The sequence below is a fragment of the Primulina tabacum genome, chromosome 10 (genome assembly GCF_025594145.1).
Source record: "Primulina tabacum isolate GXHZ01 chromosome 10, ASM2559414v2, whole genome shotgun sequence".
NCBI classification, from domain to species: Eukaryota; Viridiplantae; Streptophyta; class Magnoliopsida; order Lamiales; family Gesneriaceae; genus Primulina; species Primulina tabacum.
This window is the reverse complement of record NC_134559.1, coordinates 4843891-4861751: the sequence shown is the minus strand read 5'-3', so window position 1 is coordinate 4861751 and position 17861 is coordinate 4843891. Positions and strand designations below refer to the sequence as shown.

At 33.8% G+C, this 17861-nt stretch overlaps 4 protein-coding genes across 6 annotated transcripts; 2 read left to right on the top strand and 2 right to left on the bottom strand.

Annotated features, from left to right (window-relative positions):
- Positions 1-885: 885 nt before the first annotated feature.
- LOC142506049 (uncharacterized) lies at positions 886-1245 on the bottom strand. The gene has a single exon (XM_075619186.1). The coding sequence runs from the start codon at positions 1243-1245 to the stop codon at positions 886-888; it is 360 nt and encodes a 119-aa protein (XP_075475301.1).
- Positions 1246-3069: 1824 nt separating this feature from the next.
- On the top strand, positions 3070-5951 carry LOC142505911 (protein HIGH CHLOROPHYLL FLUORESCENCE PHENOTYPE 244, chloroplastic-like). Its single transcript, XM_075619055.1, has 8 exons — positions 3070-3306; positions 3394-3611; positions 4016-4114; positions 4253-4447; positions 4758-4850; positions 4924-5019; positions 5207-5347; positions 5587-5951. The coding sequence occupies exons 1-8, from the start codon at positions 3153-3155 to the stop codon at positions 5761-5763; spliced, it is 1173 nt and encodes a 390-aa protein (XP_075475170.1). The 5' UTR covers positions 3070-3152; the 3' UTR covers positions 5764-5951.
- A 1464-nt stretch (positions 5952-7415) lies between these two features.
- Positions 7416-11534, top strand: LOC142505561 (serine/threonine-protein kinase BSK1-like). Of its 3 annotated transcripts, XR_012804452.1 has the most exons (10): positions 7423-8080; positions 8201-8336; positions 8614-8747; positions 8855-8960; positions 9473-9558; positions 9726-9914; positions 10303-10467; positions 10556-10669; positions 11063-11403; positions 11452-11534. XR_012804452.1 is itself a non-coding variant. In XM_075618598.1 (9 exons), exons 1-9 carry the CDS (start codon positions 7751-7753, stop codon positions 11124-11126), a joined length of 1311 nt encoding a protein of 436 aa, XP_075474713.1. In that variant the 5' UTR covers positions 7416-7750; the 3' UTR covers positions 11127-11534. The 3 variants fall into 3 exon arrangements, 2 of the variants coding, with proteins under 2 accessions (XP_075474713.1, XP_075474712.1); XM_075618598.1 differs by having other exon boundaries at positions 7416-8080; positions 11076-11534; XM_075618597.1 differs by having other exon boundaries at positions 7424-8080; positions 11063-11534.
- A 1336-nt stretch (positions 11535-12870) lies between these two features.
- Positions 12871-14202, bottom strand: LOC142505870 (NAC domain-containing protein 6-like). The gene is made up of 3 exons (XM_075619001.1): positions 13963-14202; positions 13586-13869; positions 12871-13487 (listed from the first exon to the last, which is right to left on the bottom strand). Exons 1-3 carry the CDS (start codon positions 14126-14128, stop codon positions 13107-13109), a joined length of 831 nt encoding a protein of 276 aa, XP_075475116.1. The 5' UTR covers positions 14129-14202; the 3' UTR covers positions 12871-13106.
- Positions 14203-17861: the final 3659 nt, after the last annotated feature.

Below are 17861 nucleotides of genomic sequence, written 5' to 3'. Positions count from 1 at the left end.
TCGGAGCTCAAAACATCGAAAGGAAAAGAAAGAAAAAAAGATCCCAACTCTAAACGGAGTATGATTACCATACCATCCATTTAAAATTTCAATCTTTACGAAGATCACAGGCACATAATTTAACAAATAAAAAAGGCCCCATTCCTCAAATCTTACAACCCATCCAGATCTAATAAAACGGGGGGGGGGGGGGGGGGGGGGGGGGGGGGACACACACACAGAGAAAACACAAGGAAGTAGAAACCACGACTATCTTATGTGCATGGACCATTCATCAATCAAGTAGTAAAAAATATGAACCTCAAACGAACGAAACAAACCATCGACGGCCCGGAAAATGGATTCTTCACGAGAACAAAAGTAGCAAAGAAACAGAAGGAAAAAAAAAACCCACCAAAAATACCAAAGTACAAGACTCAATCATATGAGCAAATGATGATCGAACATAACAGATTAAGGCAGTTGAGTCTTAGACCATCTCCAACCCTACATTGCACTATATTCTACACTACAATAGTGTAACACTAAATTCATCTCCAACCTATCTACACTACATTCTACACTACAAAAGAATATTCTCAGAATATTCTTATAATATTAATTTTAATTCAATAATAACTATTTATAATTCCATTACACAATTATACATAATAGATATAATTATATTATTTCATTATTTATTACAAAATTGATTAATTATTTTATATAAATAAAATAATTATTTAATGATACAAATATTTTATTTCAATATAATCATTGAAAACGATATAAATATTTATTTCAAGAATAAAATACAATACAAGCATAACATTATATATAAGATAAAAAACATTGAAAATGATACAAATATTTATTTTAAGAAATAAATACGATACAAGCACAATATTAAATATTAGAATTACTATATTCTTCCCATAAGTGCTCAATTAACGCATTTCGTAGTTCATAGCGAGCATCTCTGTTTTTTATTTTCTTATACCGAGAGAGAAATTCTTCGAATCTTGTACTTTCGTCATTGACCACCATTTCCACATCGGCAAGCGGTGCTTCCCTTGCATCTTCAATTGGTGCACTGAGGTCACGTTCATCTTCAATAATCATGTTGTGCATGATAATGCATGCTGTCATTATATCATGCAAATTGTTTTTACGCCACGAACGTGCTGGATTTGCCACGATTGCAAATCGAGATTGTAGAACACCAAATGCTCGCTCCACATCTTTCCTACACGACTCTTGTTTCATAGCAAAATATCTTTTTTTCGGTCCAAGTGGGTTACTGATAGTTTGCACAATAGTTGACCACTTTGGGTAGATACCATCTGCTAGGTAATAGCCAGTATTATATTCTTTGCCATAAATAGTATAATTGGCAGGAGGAGCAATGCCTTGAGCCAAATTTGAAAATATATTGGATGCCTCTAAAACATTGATGTCATTATTTTTTCGATTCAATAATTGGACAACAATATAATCGCAGACAATTTAAACATACGTTGTCTAATGACTTATTACGTATATTTTTTACTCAATTCAATTCTTAATTAGGTATTTTTTTATTAATTTTTTTTTTCTATTTATTTTTTTAATCCATATATAAAAAATAGAGTGAAGTATCTCAATATTTCTTATAATTATATTTTGATCTTCATTTAAATATAAACCTAATAAATTATACAAATATTGTACAAACACGCAACGCGTGCGTCGATACACTAGTTATTATTATTATATTATTAGGTATGAGACTCTTAGACTAACTACCTTAGAGGATACCAAAATATATAACTCCATAATTATCATTCTTACTATACTAAAAACCTCATCAAGTCACTACATATTTTACATAAAAAAAATCAAAACAAAACTTCCATTTTAAATTGAAGAACTCTTCTAAATTGAAAATAATTTTGTGTTAATTGTTTAGTATATATATATATATATATATATATATATATATATATATAAAATTTGATTTATTTGATATTTAAACTTTTTTATATTTTGTGTTATATTCTGAATTTTTTGTTCTTATATTTATTGTTTTTTGGTGTCTTACATTTGATATAAATAATATACTCAATTAAAACTTATCGACACCTAAAACTCTTAAATTTATGTCACGATTTCAATGATTTGTATATATTGTTGATAACAGGCTCGCGAGCTCGCGCTCGACTCGTTTAGGTGCTCGTAAGCTTGAGCTTGACTCATTTGTTGAGTTGACAAATAAAAATATTCGTATTAATGTCAATGGAAAGAATTGAACACAAGACAAATTAAAATATTAGTATTAGTGTTATTATGAACTTTGTAAGATACTTGACTAGTTGTTATTGGAGATGATTTTATAATTCCTGATTTTAATGGATTATTTGACGTCATCCCTACTTTTTCACCAGACTTAATTGAAGTATTAAAGAGGTGAAATTATTTCATTGTTATTTATATGGTGATATCAGTGTATGATGAATATTCTAGATGTATTATTTTGGAATGTTCAATAATATATTGATTTATGTGTTTTTAGCTTTAATTATGTCGTTTTGGTTATTCACTGAATGAATTTACATTTTTATGTCTGATTTAAAATTAGTTTACAGATATATTTAATTTTTAACAAGCTCGAATCAAACTCAAACTCGAACTCAATTCTATGCTTTACGAGCTCAAGCCAAGTTTGTTAAACATGCTAAACGAGCTATTAATGAATCAAGATCGAGTCTGACTTGATTAACATGCTAAACGAGCTTTTAACAAGCCGAGCCCGAGCTTTTAACAAGCCTTGGTAATTTCAAGACAAACCAAGTTCGAGCCTGATAATAAAAACTCGAATCGAGCTCGAGCTCGAAGTCTCGAACAATCTTAAACGAATCAAAGCTCAAACATAATACTGTTTGGTTTAATTTGGATCCTTTACATCTACAGTTACGCGCATCAAAATATTGTTGTCGCGATTTCATTAGGATCAAAAAAATTAAATTTGTTGAATTTTAGTATTTTAAAATTTAATAATTAAAAAATGATGTGGTTCGTGGAGAGTAAAGTGGCCTAATCCAGAGGTTGCAGACGTGGCATCTTCCGCGTCTGTTGTTCCGCTCTCACGGACAGTAAAGGTCGCACAGTCCCTGCAAGCTGCTTGATTATTATTTATGGCCGCTTCAACTCTCCACCCCCAATTCCCCACCCTCACTCTCCGCCGTCCGCAGCCGGCCTCCCTTTCCTGGCGGCGTACTTTGGCACCGGACTCCGTTGCATCCACCTCCCCTCACTCCTCTTCCTCTGCTACGATTATTACTTCTAAGGGTGATCCTTTGACTTCTTTTGACGCGCCATTTTGTACCATTGCTCTTTATTGTTGATAGAGTTTGTGACTCTTTAGCTTTGATTTAGGCAGGGGCAATGCAGCTTTGATCAAATGCGCCGCTGTAAATTTGGCCCCGGGGACTCCTGTGAGGCCTACCAGCATACTGGTGGTAGGCGCCACGGGCACATTGGGCAGGCAGATTGTGAGGCGGGCGTTGGATGAAGGATATGACGTTAGGTGCCTTGTCAGGCCTCGCCCTGCTCCTGCTGATTTCCTACGTGACTGGGGCGCCACTGTTGTCAATGTAAAACTCACTGCTTAATATGTGAGCTTGATGTTAGTACAGTAATCATTGAGTGAAGTGAGTTGTGTGCAAATCACGGCCCTACTAAACTTGTCCTAGGCATTCATGTGTTTTTTAAGCGGTTTTTGGAATTTGGAGTGTCTGTTTTTTTCTTTTGCCTAAATGATGTCTATAACCCTGATGTTATAACTGTGATTTCTTGCACAGGGTAGATTTGGCGTTGCATACTTTCCCCAAAATGGAAGAATTTATGTCCTATACTTTTTATTGCTTTATTAAGGGTTAATTGTGTGTTTAGCTTGTCAGTGTACTCATTTTTAACGTATAATCTGAAATTTAGGCATCTATGAAAATAATTACTGTCACCGTACGATAATGTACTGAATCAAAGTGTTTCTGTGCAGGCAGACTTGAGCAAACCTGAGACGATACCGGCGACATTGGTTGGTATCCATACAGTTATTGACTGTGCTACAGGACGACCGGAGGAACCTATAAAAACTGTGAGGATACTTGCCAACAATCTCATTATATTACCAATTACACAGTAGGATTGATGTAGGAGGGTTTTTGAGTTTCTACAATAATTTCCATTTAATATTTTACATAAATCTGTCATACTTAGTTAAACTTCACTTTAGGTAGACTGGAAAGGAAAGGTTGCTCTCATTCAATGCGCAAAGGCCATGGGAATCCAAAAATTTGTCTTCTTTTCAATCCATAATTGTGATAAGCATCCTGAAGTTCCACTTATGGAGATCAAACACTGCACTGAGAAATTTATCCGCGATTCAGGCCTGAATCACATCACTATCCGGCTATGTGGTTTCATGCAGGTGAATGCCTTCTTTTTGTTTAATGTTTGGTGTTTTTTAATTTTTTTTCCAATTTCTTTGGTACTATTTCCTTCCACATTGACGTGAATGCAATTGATAAATATAAGGCCTGATCAACTGAACAACAATGAAAAATTACATCCAATCTGTTTGTTTACCCTAGAGTTTGTTACTACCTTGCTCTTTGACACGTTCTAGTTTGCGATTCTTCTCTCCGTACCACTTTTCTTCATCCTTTTGTTCTGTTTAATTACAACTCTTTGACATCTGAATTAGTTTTTTCATTTCCTTTTGGTGTTAATATTTCCAGGGTCTGATTGGACAGTATGCGGTGCCCATATTGGAAGAGAAATCTGTTTGGGGTACTGATGCTCCCACACGAATAGCATATATGGATACCCAAGTAAACTATTATAGCTTAATCTGCTAATTTAGCATGTAATTAAAGTCCTCAAACAACTACCCTATATTTCCAGGATATTGCTCGATTAACATTTATAGCTATACGAAATGAGAATATCAACGGAAAACTCCTTACTTTTGCCGGGCCTCGTGCATGGACAACTCAAGAGGTAAAGAAGAATGACATGCCCTAAATTTGAGAAAACGTTGTTTGTGGAGATGTGATAGTGGCTTTTTTCAACACTCTGTTCTTGTGGCTTGAGAATACATTATTCATTCTTTCTCGTCCCAGCCATGCCACCGTTCACTAACTGTAAAATCAACTTTATGATTTGAAATCATCCTGGTGTTTTACAGGTGATAACCTTGTGCGAGAGACTCGCTGGTCAAGATGCAAACGTTACCACAGTTCCTGTCTCAATTTTAAGATTCACACGCCAGTTGACTCGTTTGTTTGAGTGGACCAACGACGTCGCTGATAGATTGGCGTTTTCTGAGGTATTAATTGATTACTTGTTCCAGATTCTGCACTGCAACTACAAGTATCCATGCAGTTTCTTTATTAGTTTAACTGAGACTGAGGCATGCCAATTTCGATACTTGATCAAATTGGAATTATCGAATTTCCTGAATAATCGTTGATGGATTTGCTTCATAAACAGTGGACTGATGATATGTAGTTGAAATTTTGTTGGAATTGACACAAAACCCCAAATGATTTACTTTTTTTTTTGTAGGTTCTTAGTAGTGATACTGTTTTCTCCAACCCAATGGCTGAGACATACAATCTTCTTGGAGTTGATGCCAAAGATATTAGCACGCTAGAGAAATATCTGCAGGATTATTTCACAAACATATTGAAGAAGCTGAAAGGCCTCAAAGCACAGTCCAAGCAAACTGACATTTACTTTTGATCACAATTTCTTCATACGGCAAGGTTTTTATTCTTTCTTGCATCATATAAAATTGTGTATGTATTGGGTTATTATTGTTTTTTAAAAACTCTTTTGAGAATGGATTGTCGTTGTTATTACCAAATTTTCTTATATCACTGAGAACTTTGATAGTGAAGTTTGTATTACAAAATGTCTGTTTCTATTTAGCTATCAAATTCCACATTATTGCTACTTTAAAGTAAGCTGCCAAATGATTTTGAAATTGTGTTTTGATTTGTTTAATTATGGGAGTTATATGTTTTTTTTTTTAAACCTGAAGTTATTGAAAGTTAAATGCTATCAAAAGGGATTTTTATGATTAAAAAAAAAGAAGAAGAAATTATTCCCTCAAAATTGTGTGTGGTGGTCCCAGAGTTATGTGATCCTGCTCAATCAAATAAGACAATATTTGGACAGCGAATTCATAATTGCTGGCGTTACAAAATAATCTCTTTTTAACTTAGGAGTCTTGGACCACCAATCAATTCATCCACACAATGATGATGAAGTCTTTTAAAGCTTAGAATAAGAGATAATGTTACTAATCTTTATCCGTTTCTATCCGTGAAACGAGTTAACTTTATCGATATTTACAATAAAAAGTAATACTTTTAGTATAAAAAATAATATTTTTTAATGGATGAGTCAAATAAAAGATACGTCTCACAAAATATTATTCGTGAGATCGTTTCACACAAGTTTTTGTCATGTTATTATTTCGTATTTAATATAGCAGCTAACAATTTTTATGGGGTTTTATTAAAACTAATTAAGTTATTTATATATTATTTTTACCTAAAAAATTAAGTTTAATTCTGTATACGTGTATTCTAAAATAAATGCATGCAGGGAATTGTGCAAGAAAAATACCCACGATTAGATACTTGCTTGAGATGATGATGATTCCATGTTTACAGGGGACTGATTGGCAAGAAGGAATTAGTTCCACAATCATCTGTAATGATCCATCCATCCTTAGTCTGCCACGTGTCCTCTTGGGATAAGAACTTCTCCCAAACCCAATATGTTTGAGATATATATTATTATGAACATGACGACAAGAATTTAAGCAATATTATTAGATGGTGTAGTAGATGAACAATTGATCAATAATTAGGAAGTTCGATTTTTTATCAGTATTTTTTCCGGTGATTTTGTCACACAGTGCTTAGTATGGTTGGCTAGCGTGATTGCAAGTTATTAAGTGTTAAAATTGGAACTTGACCTAACTCAATCTCAAAAGCTAGCTCAAGAAGGAATGATTGTCCAAGCTAATATATACAACTCTCAGATTATTTATCCAACCGATATAGGACAATTAATATTAAGTTACTGTGAAGTTGTATCGATTATTAAAAAAATGTATGTATTCATATAAAAATAGCATACAATTCATTATAATAATTAACTCACTCAGAAGAAGAAAAGAATGGACTAATCACGTCACCGAGAATCCTTTGCCATTTATTTAATGTGTAAAGTTCGATATTCCACAGCTAAACCATCCTGAAACTCCTCCGAATCAAATCATCGATTCTTCCACAATTAATAAATACATACCGACAACCTTCAACATGTATGTATATATTAATAGATATATGATCCCTCGTACTGTTTGTTCGAGTGATTTAAGTTGACAACTGCGACAATGTACGCACGCGGCTCAACAATCCATTTAACTGCATGTAACAAAGTTAAATGTTGATGAAAAAGTGTGAAGATTAAGTTTTTGATCATTTGTTACCAAGTATTATACTACATTTCAAGAACAAACAGGGAAAGAAAGATACCTTTTTTATTTATATATATATAGCTGTTCCAAATTATTCTCAAAACTGTATGTATTGTTGGGCTCTTTTCTTTTATAATCATAGTCTTGAGACCTGAAAGGGAGAGGGCGATTGATTATACATCGAGCAGAGAAGTAGAAGAGGGTATTTGAATAGTGTTGCGGAGTGTTTGTGCAATGGGCTGCCTAGCTTCAAAGTTTTCTCAAGATGAGGCGCAGCTGGGGAACGATAAGGTCAAGGCGCACGGCCCAGCTCCAACTTCTACCGGTCCACACCAGCCCGCGGGACCCGACTCGGGGGTAGCTGCCACTGGGGTTCCATCCTTTTCCGAGTTCTCCTTTGCGGACCTCAAGTCTGCAACAAATAACTTCAGCCCCGATTTTATTGTCTCAGAAAGTGGTGAAAAAGCCCCGAATATTGTTTACAAAGGCCGCCTCCAGAACGGCCGGTTGATCGCCGTCAAGAAGTTTCCTAAGATGGCTTGGTTGGATCCGAAACAGTTTGCGGTATTGTGATTTTATGATACTCTGTGTGTGTATCTAATTTGGTGGAATTCTATGCGCTACTGTAACAACGGAGGGATGTTGAAATAGTTGAGTTATGCCATGGATTGTTTTGTGTTGTAGGAGGAAGCATGGAGAGTCGGCATATTGAGGAACCAAAGGCTGGCGAATTTAATAGGATATTGCTGTGATGGTGATGAGAGGTTGCTGGTTGCAGAATACATGCCCAATGATACACTTGCTAAGCATTTATTTCATTGTATGTTATCCTTGTTTCTTGCATTTCTGAGATTTTTGCTTTAAGCATCGCTAAATTTGTTATCATGCCCTCTCGATGAGTTCATATTATTCTACGCAATCTTGTCCTGAAGTGATAATTATCAATTGGGACCTAAAGTTGATATTTAGAAGAATATGATTTTTGGTAGGTGGTGGTTGTGATAATCGAGATTGCGGGCTAGCTGCATTACCTATAAATATATACCTATCCATCGTGACAATTTTGAGTCATGTTATTATCCCATTAAATTTTATAGGGGAGAGTCAGACCATTGAATGGACCATGCGCTTGAGAGTAGCACTCTATATAGCTGAAGCATTGGGATACTGTAGCAATGAAGGTCATCCGTTGTATCACGACCTCAATGCATACAGGGTTCTCTTCGATGGGGTATTGTCTTATCTCTGGTTTGTTATTATTGTTTGTACTAGTGTATTCTTGTGCTATCATTGTTTTCTTTAGACCTTGAAGGATGGAAATATGAGTGGACTTTGCAGGATGGTGATCCTAGGCTTTCATGTTTTGGCTTGATGAAAAACAGTCAGGATGGAAAAAGTTATAGCACAAATCTTGCCTACACTCCCCCGGAATACCTGAAAAATGGTAATTTCAGTTGCATAAATTTGTGCTTGATGTGCTATTGCGGGAAACTCTTAATTTTGTGTGGGAACATTTGTAGGTCTGAATCTATTAGTCCTTCTCGTACCACTTGAGCATCTTCCAACCTGTATTATATTATTGTGTTTGATCTTCCATTTCTTTAGCTCAATGATTTAATTTGGCACTTGAATCTATTAATCCTTCTCGTACCACTTGAGCATCTTCCGACCTGTATTATAACCGACGTAATAGCATATTTGATTCTAATGGACGTTGATTTATGTTTCCTGTTATATATAGCTTCTGCAATGACAACTTACTTTTTAAAACTCTATGAAAAGACATCATATATCCCAAAAGAGAGAGAAAATTAAAACTTGTGATATTTCCATTCTCATGACTCATTATTACTATGGTTTCGTTAATATTATTGTTGATGTGTCAGGCTGTTAGTCATGAGCAAGCAACTGCTAGCTTCCATTTTCCATGCATAACTCTATTTGTTTGTATCATAGGAAGGGTAACACCACAAAGTGTCATATACAGCTTTGGCACTGTACTCTTGGATCTGCTAAGTGGAAAGCACATTCCTCCAAGTCACGTGAGTAGCTTTTATTTTAAATGGGCGACATGGTACATTAAATTACTTTGTCACACATAAAAATCTAACTGAATCACATTATAAAAGGTGATGTTAATGGCTGGTCCCTCCATATGTATGAATTATGATATTTCTGGATTGGTTTGTTAAACACGAATTATGTGCAGGCTCTTGATATGATACGGGGTAAAAACATCATTCTACTGATGGATTCTCATTTGGAGGGAAGGTTTTCTACAGAAGAAGCTACGATAGTTGTTGGTCTTGCTTCTCGTTGTTTGCAATATGAACCTAGGGAAAGGCCTAATGTAAAGGATCTTGTTTCTACTCTTTCTCCACTACAGACAAAATCGGACGTATGAATCTTAATTCTATTCCTTATCTTTCCATTTGGTACTACTATTATTATTATACTTGAGGGAATCTTTTTTTATTTTTAAATTACGAATCAGGCACCTCTAAAATAAAAGACATCAAGAATCCGTCATATAGTTATCGCTTTGTAGCCTTTTGTATGCTGAAAAAATTTCTTCCTTTCAACCTCACAGAGTTTAGTACAATTTAAGTCATCTCAATGACTAGCCATCCTTGCTTAAGGTTTAAGAGCAATAAAATGTTTCTCGTATACAAATAGCATGCCTCTTTTCCCTATGAATACTTTGTTTCAGATGTTGCATGAAGCTACGCTCGTTAGACATTGTCTCAGAAATTTGAAAGTGACTTGATGCAATTTAATGGCTTCAGGTTCCCTCTTATGTCATGCTTGGAATTTCGAAGCACATAGAAGCACCCGCAACACCTCAACGACCTCTTTCACCAATGGGTGAGGCCTGTTCTCGGATGGACCTCACAGCAATACACCAGATACTGGTGACCACCCACTATCGGGATGATGAAGGAACAAACGAGGTATCATGTCTCATAATTGTTGATGCTCGTGCACATCCCTCTAATTTTAGTTTCTATGTTTAAATGCCATTTTTCCATAATCCTGCAGTTGTCTTTTCAAGAATGGACCCAGCAGATGAGAGATATGTTGGATGCTAGAAAGCACGGAGATTATGCATTCCGTGACAAGGACTTTAAGACTGCTATTGATTGTTATTCACAGGTTTGGGCTTTCATTATTTCCTGCTGTTATGGGATGTGAATGAGTAATTGCTTGCATATATAATTTAACTTAACGCAATTCATTTAACATCCCGGATTAATGGAGAGAAAATGTAAAGAAATGAAAACCATGTGGTGCTCCTTCTCATTTGTTGCTCAAGTCCCTCTTACTGCCTTAACTAGAGAGGCAAAGCAAAATTTGACAAGTGAAAACAAGTTTAAAAAGAAAAATTTCAGATGTCGCCCTCTTTTGCATCTATGATAAGAGAGGTTCCAGCATCTCAGAAATCAAGCAATTGATACTTTTCTGAGTGGTTTGTTCGAGGGTAAACAAAGTGTTGTTTCTTTACATCACATGCCCTCATCATGGTTTATTTTCTTATCGAATACGCAGTTTATCGTCGTAGGAACTATGGTTTCACCAACAGTGTATGCACGGCGTAGTTTATGTTATCTGATGTGTGATCAAGCTGATGTGGCCCTTCGAGATGCAATGCAAGCACAGATTGTGCATCCAGACTGGGCTACAGCTTTCTACATGCAGTCGGTTGCCCTTGCCAAACTGGATATGCACCAGGATGCTGCCGACATGTTAAAGGAGGCTGCTGGACTCGAAGAAAAGAGGCAAAAAGCAGGTGGTAGAGGATGATCATCATTCTTCCATTAAAGTATGTATATTTTTTGGGGGTTAGAAGGTAGCTTTTGTATTTTTGGCACAATTATAAAAGTACTTAAGTCGCCCCATATGTTGTTGCAGTAATTCTTCGCATATTTGAACTGCAGAGCACTTGCAAATGCCAGGAATTAGTTGTATATCTTGTGATAATGTATGTTTTTGTTTATGAATGGATTATTCATTTTATTTATGAACGAATTCTGCATATAGAGAGGACTTGTGGAGTGTTGCTAAGCGTTTAGTAAAGCTCAAGTTTCTTGGAGAATTGTAAGTTTTATAAGTTGAAAATTACTTTTTTTTAATACCATTTAATAACAAATTAATAGAATTGTTTTAGATATTAATTTCAAGTAATTAATTTATTGGAAAATAATTATTTTAATTAAGTTATCACACAAATAATTAAGTAAAGCAATTATTTCAATAATTATAAATTAATTAACCAAATTTTCTAAATTAAAATTTAAATACTAAATAAGACATTATGCCAACATTTTCTTATTATTATTATTTCAATGGGTCGGGTTTTGTTTTAATATGTATTTGAACTTTCATGTCTCTCTTTTATTGAGGGGTTTATGTACCGTTGTGTCTTTACGCCAATAATCTGGTGTTAGAAAGAAAAATTAAAAAAAAACTGGCACTTGAGCATTAATTTTTTCCTACAAAAAGTCAAAATAAATTGAATGACTCGTTGAATGAACTTCATCAGTTACAAGAACGAGATTAATTTGTTTAATGTGGGAACCATAAATCTAGATCATGTTTTATCTTTGCAGAGGCAAACCGGTGATCGGATTGGGCTCGGATTTGACGAAAACACCTCCGCCTCAAGGATATTATTCTTGAAAGAAAGCACCAAAGAGCAATCATTGACTCAAAAATTTGCAGCCAAGTGTACTAAATTATTCAAGAATGTAAATTTTCAAATATCTAGATCAACTCATAAAAATAGAAATTATCTGTGTCAGTCGATCATTTGAAAAATATGAGATAAAAAATATGATCTAAACGAGTATATGGCTAGTTCATCTTTAAAAGCTTATTCAACATTTGACTGGAAAAACGGTCGTTCTAGAGCATATCACGATAGAAAAGCAAATTGTTGATGTTTTCAGCAAGGCACTTGATTCTATAAGATTTGAAATACTTCGTGCCGTGTAAAAATTCTTTTTCTTGAGATAAAAATAATACATTTTAAATGTTTGAGCTTTGAAGTTTAGAAAATTGATTTCTGACTTTGTTGTGAGATGAATATATTCTGATGAGAATTTTGAATGCTCTTCCTTGACGTTGATAAATTATATGAATCTCTTGACTCAAGAATTAGTTTAGATAAGTCTTTTATGACAATATTTTATATTTAGTGGATTTATTTTATGATATCTGAATATGATCTGTTGATGTAAGTTTTTTGACTGAACAACACAAATCTTTGTGTTCTTTTTTATTATTATTCGCAACACACTTAATAAATAATGATAAAGAACGAGTCATTGACACTGCCAAAAAAAAAAAAACACAAATAACTCAAAGTACTCCCTCCACTATTATTTTGCATGTTAGCAGGTCATATATATTGTTCTTTACATCATGATAGTAAGGGCCTCTACTCAATATTCTCAGATTATAAAACACAAAAATCGTGCCGACATCCGAACTCGATTACTTACTGTCCAGACCCGAATTGAAGCCTAAGATATGAATATACACATAATATTATATATGTATTGATATATATACATATAATGGTAGTTTACGATTAGCACAGTGGCAAGAAATTTGCGAAGTTATCAAGCCAAGGACTTCTCAATTGTGCCCAGAAAGAGTCTTGAGTCCAGTCCATGTCCAGTTTAGGCAACTGCAGATCCACCAAATTCTCAAGCCCATTAGGTAAATTCAACTTGCTACAAGCTCTCCCTGATCCTGCTGTATAATCCATACTTGCCGCCTCCTCTACTAGAAATGTTGTGTCATGTCCATATTCTTTCTTGAATCCCATGTCAATACTTTGGTTCTTGACCTGCTCATCGATTTGGTCGCAGGACGAGATGGAGTCCATGGCTGGTTCTTCCATTGCAGCCATCTGCTCCAGCGCCTTCAGGGAGGTCGCCTTTCTGTATACTTTACACAATACTATGTCCTGCATTAGAAACATCGAGCAAGAAAACCAACTCAGAATATTAACCAAATTCATAAGATATAGCACTATTAATCAAGGAGAGAGATGTCTTTTCTTACCTTTTGTGGAAGTGGGGACTGATGAGAGAATGTATCCGGTAACCGATATTCGTTCATGATCCAATCAGTCTTTCTTCCTCGCGGAGCTCTGCCCTCATAGAACACCAGGGTTTTCCTGAATCCCAGTATCTTCTTGGGATCCGATAGGCTCAGTATTTTGCGGTCCGACCCGGTTGCCTTCCAGAAGCCAAACTCGGTGGTACGGTTAGGCCTGCCTCCACTCCCGTGTTTCTTGTCCCTAGGCACGAAGAAGTACCATTCTCTCTCACCAATTTTCGCTAGCCCTGTCCATATTTCATCGATCAAATAATTTCTTGTTCTTCTTCTGTGTTAAAACTTAAAAGAAACAGGTTGTTTAATTTATATACATATATAACCTGGCAACTCCCGGGGATGATGATTGTAGATGTTCAAGATTCCGATGATATCCCCCCGCAGTTTCTTGCCAATCACCCTGGTTTTGAGGTAAAAATTGAGCAACTCTTCCTCAGTGGGGTGAAACCTGAACCCCGGCAACTCCAGCTCGAATCTTGATTCATCCATTCTTATGTTTTCATGTATATATATATTGCTACTACTACTTGCGCAGGATATTTTTCTGTGAAGTATGGCTTCTTCCTAGTGTGTGTGTGTGTGTCTATATATATATATATAAATAACGATGAGTGTTGTGAAACCGAAAGAGACTCACGTGAAGACTAAATTCACGCGGTTTTTAGACTACTGTTCCTCGTTCTTGACCCCTAGCACTTTAGTTTCTGAATCAATAAAAGCTCTCAATTAAATTCGATATATCTGAACACATTTTTTTGTTAATGTGGGTCGTCTTTTCCTGGTTTTTTCGGTTCGGTTATATCGATTAATTCGATTCGGTTACCATTTTCAAAATTTTGAAATCGGTTAATTCGTTAAACGATATAATAAACACTATTATTTGATAAATTTTTATAATTTATCAATTTTTATATATATTTAAATTTTTAATTTTAAAATCAACCGTGATTCTAATCGTCTTAGTTTTTTTGTTCTAACTTCTCAATTCTCCACTCTTGAATTCATCCGCCGTCCACCCATATCTCGCCACCGGTAGAGACGATGTCCGCTCATGTTATGTTATTTAATAAAAAAAATATGTATTAATTGTATTCAAACAAAATTTATACATTTGTGATTTATGTTATTTTATATTTTTATGCATTTGTGTAGACTGTAGTGTTCAAGAAAAATTACATGTATTATTAAAGTTAAATCACAATTTTTTTAAAGCTAATCAGTTAATTCGGTCACCGACCGAATTAACCAATTTTAGTTCGGTTCGTTTTTCATCGGTTATTAAAATTAATTCGGTCGGTTCGGTTATGAATAAATATTTCGGTTCAGTTATGAATAATTCGATTCGGACGGTAACCGAACTGACCGAATGATCACCCCTAAGTGAAACAGGGGCATAAGCATTTCACCAATAATGATGAGTTTGATTATCTTTCAATACATTTTTGAACGAATTTGTTACAGACGTTTTAAAAAAACAAATATATATAATCAGTGAATGTAATTAGAAAGACCTGTGGATATTTCGGAACTGCGTCAATCTTTGAATTAGTCATGCAAGAAAATCCCTTGCTCTTATAATTATCACTTTCTTAATGGAAATTGAACTTTACATATGTCGAATGACTTGGAAACAACTTATTGAATTTCGTTATCACTCTTAATGAAAAATAGCCAAAAATAACAATACCCTTGGATTATTTTTCTGATAAGAAAATAGTGTGGAAAAATAATTAAAGTGGTAGATTTGTAAAATTCAACCCTAAACAATGGATGTCAAATTCATCTCCATTTTTTCTTGAATTGAATAATTTGATTCGAGCGAGAAATTTAAAAGAATAAATGCAAATGACTTCATTTCAAATCCACTTTAACAAAAAAAAAAAAAAAATCTCAAATACACAGACAGAGCGGTGGTATGAGGTGTTCATCTGGAAAGTTCCTAGTCAAAAAAGTTTGTGGTTTGAATTAAGGTGTAGAGGTGAGAAAGACAAGTTTCACAAGCAATCTTATATTTATAGTTATCACGGAACATGATTAGGGGTGGGTACCGTACCGAAAATATCGGTATGAAATTTTTCCATACCGATACCGAAAATTCGGTATACCTCTTGTGAAACGATCTCACGAATCATTATATGTGAGACGGGTCAACCATACCGATATTCACAATAAAAAGTAATATTCTTAGCATAAAAAGTAATATTTTTTCATGTATGACCACAATAAGATATCTGTCTCACAAAATACGACTCGTGAGACCGTTTCAGACAAGTTTTTGTCCCAAATATATGGAATATATCTATATAATATGCTCTTCTCACAATGATGTATCATATAAATGAATTATTAATTAATATTATTAAGAGATTTATAGTAATTAATTTTGGTGTCGGGTAAAGAAAATTATACATACAGATGGAAAATTAAAATTTAAAAAGGCATGTTTTATTTAATAATAATCAAATAAAAAGAATTAATTTTTTGTTCCTGGTTCAATGGTAAAACCGCGTATTCTGCGCATCATTGTGTTTGGAATTGGAATGAAAACAGCAGAGTCAGGAGAATTCGAGTGACTTGACTTGGAAGTCTTCCTTCTCCCACACAAAGTCCCACACACACACACCTGTTTCTTTCCTTTGAATTTCTTCACAGCTTCCCTTTTAGACATATTTCCAAAACTAATATTAAATTTTTATTTTATTTAGATTTACGATACTATAATATATTTTAGTTTCCCCTTACGTGCATGCATATTATAATTTTAATATAAATTTAATTAAATATTTTTTTCATGTATTTTATTCTCTGAGTTGATAAAACAATCATACGGTGTTCACTCATGTCTGTATCTTGTATGTAGCATGGAAGTAAAACTATAATTATGATCATGTAATTTACGTTTTTTGTGTTGTTGTCGAATAATTTACTGTCCTTATCTACTAATTTATGTTTTTTTTTTCTATTTTAGTCGTTTTTCATTAGATTGTTACCGTGACAGACATTGTTGACGTGTTCGATATCACGTTATCATTATGTTGAAACGGAATTAAAATTACAAGAAAAAAAAGTGCAATATAATACAATAAGATTATGAATTGATTGAGAACAAAATAAAAAATATTCATATTATATAATAAAATCATGATTTCGTTGTAACTTAACAATGAAAAAATCACACCAACTTAAAGTCAAATATCTAAAAGATTTCTTATTGGAAAAAAAAAATTATCTAAAAGATTTTTACGTAAGATTAATTTTCGAAGCATTTTCATATTATATTATAGGAAAAGTTAAGATTTTGATCATGTAACTTATTTGTTTTTTTCTTTATGCAACTTCTCAGTATTTGGTTTTCAACTAATAATTTAGATTGTATTTTGATTTCAATCATTTTATTGTTCGAAATCACTAACAAATATTATTTATCTCATATTGATTCTCTCTTATATAACTTATATGATCGAAATAAAATTCAGTTTACACACAAAAATAAAAGAAAAAAATATTACAAAACAACCCTCCAATTTTTTTTATTTTTCTTAAGTAGATTTTAATATATGCAACATACTTTTTATTATATTCATATGAGTCACATAAGAGAATATGGATGTCAAATAAGTAATAATAGTTGGCTTTATTGATTTCGAAAAAAAATATCAAAATCAAAAAACAACTTAAGATTATGGATAAAAACCAAACTCAGACAAATCATATAAATGAAAAAAAAATTCATAATCAAAACCTTATTTGTTTTCCTTATATTATATCTAAAGAAATCTAGAAATAACTACTCCATCAACTTATATCTATTTGCGTGATTTTCTAGTCTATTTAATTTTCTCTTTAGTGATGCCATCTATTTCAATTTTCTTTTACTTTGAAACTACGTGCCAGCGACCTTGAAATATACTTGGAAGTTGGATGGAAGATTCTAATTTTCAGATTTTTAGGAATTGGAATGACATATATTTCCTCGTGTTGGACTGGAACATTAAATGTAGCAAACCTCGTGTTTTTTTTTTTTTTTCCAATTTTTAAATATTTGCCAAAGTCTCATGTGTAATCATTAGGGATGTAAATGAACCAGACCGTTTGTGAGCTATTCGAAGCTCGATTCGATAAAAGCTCGTTTAATGAGGCTCGTTAAGATAAACGAACAAAGTTCAAGCTCTACAATATTCGGCTCGTTAGCTTGTGAACATGTTCGTTAGTAAATTCATAA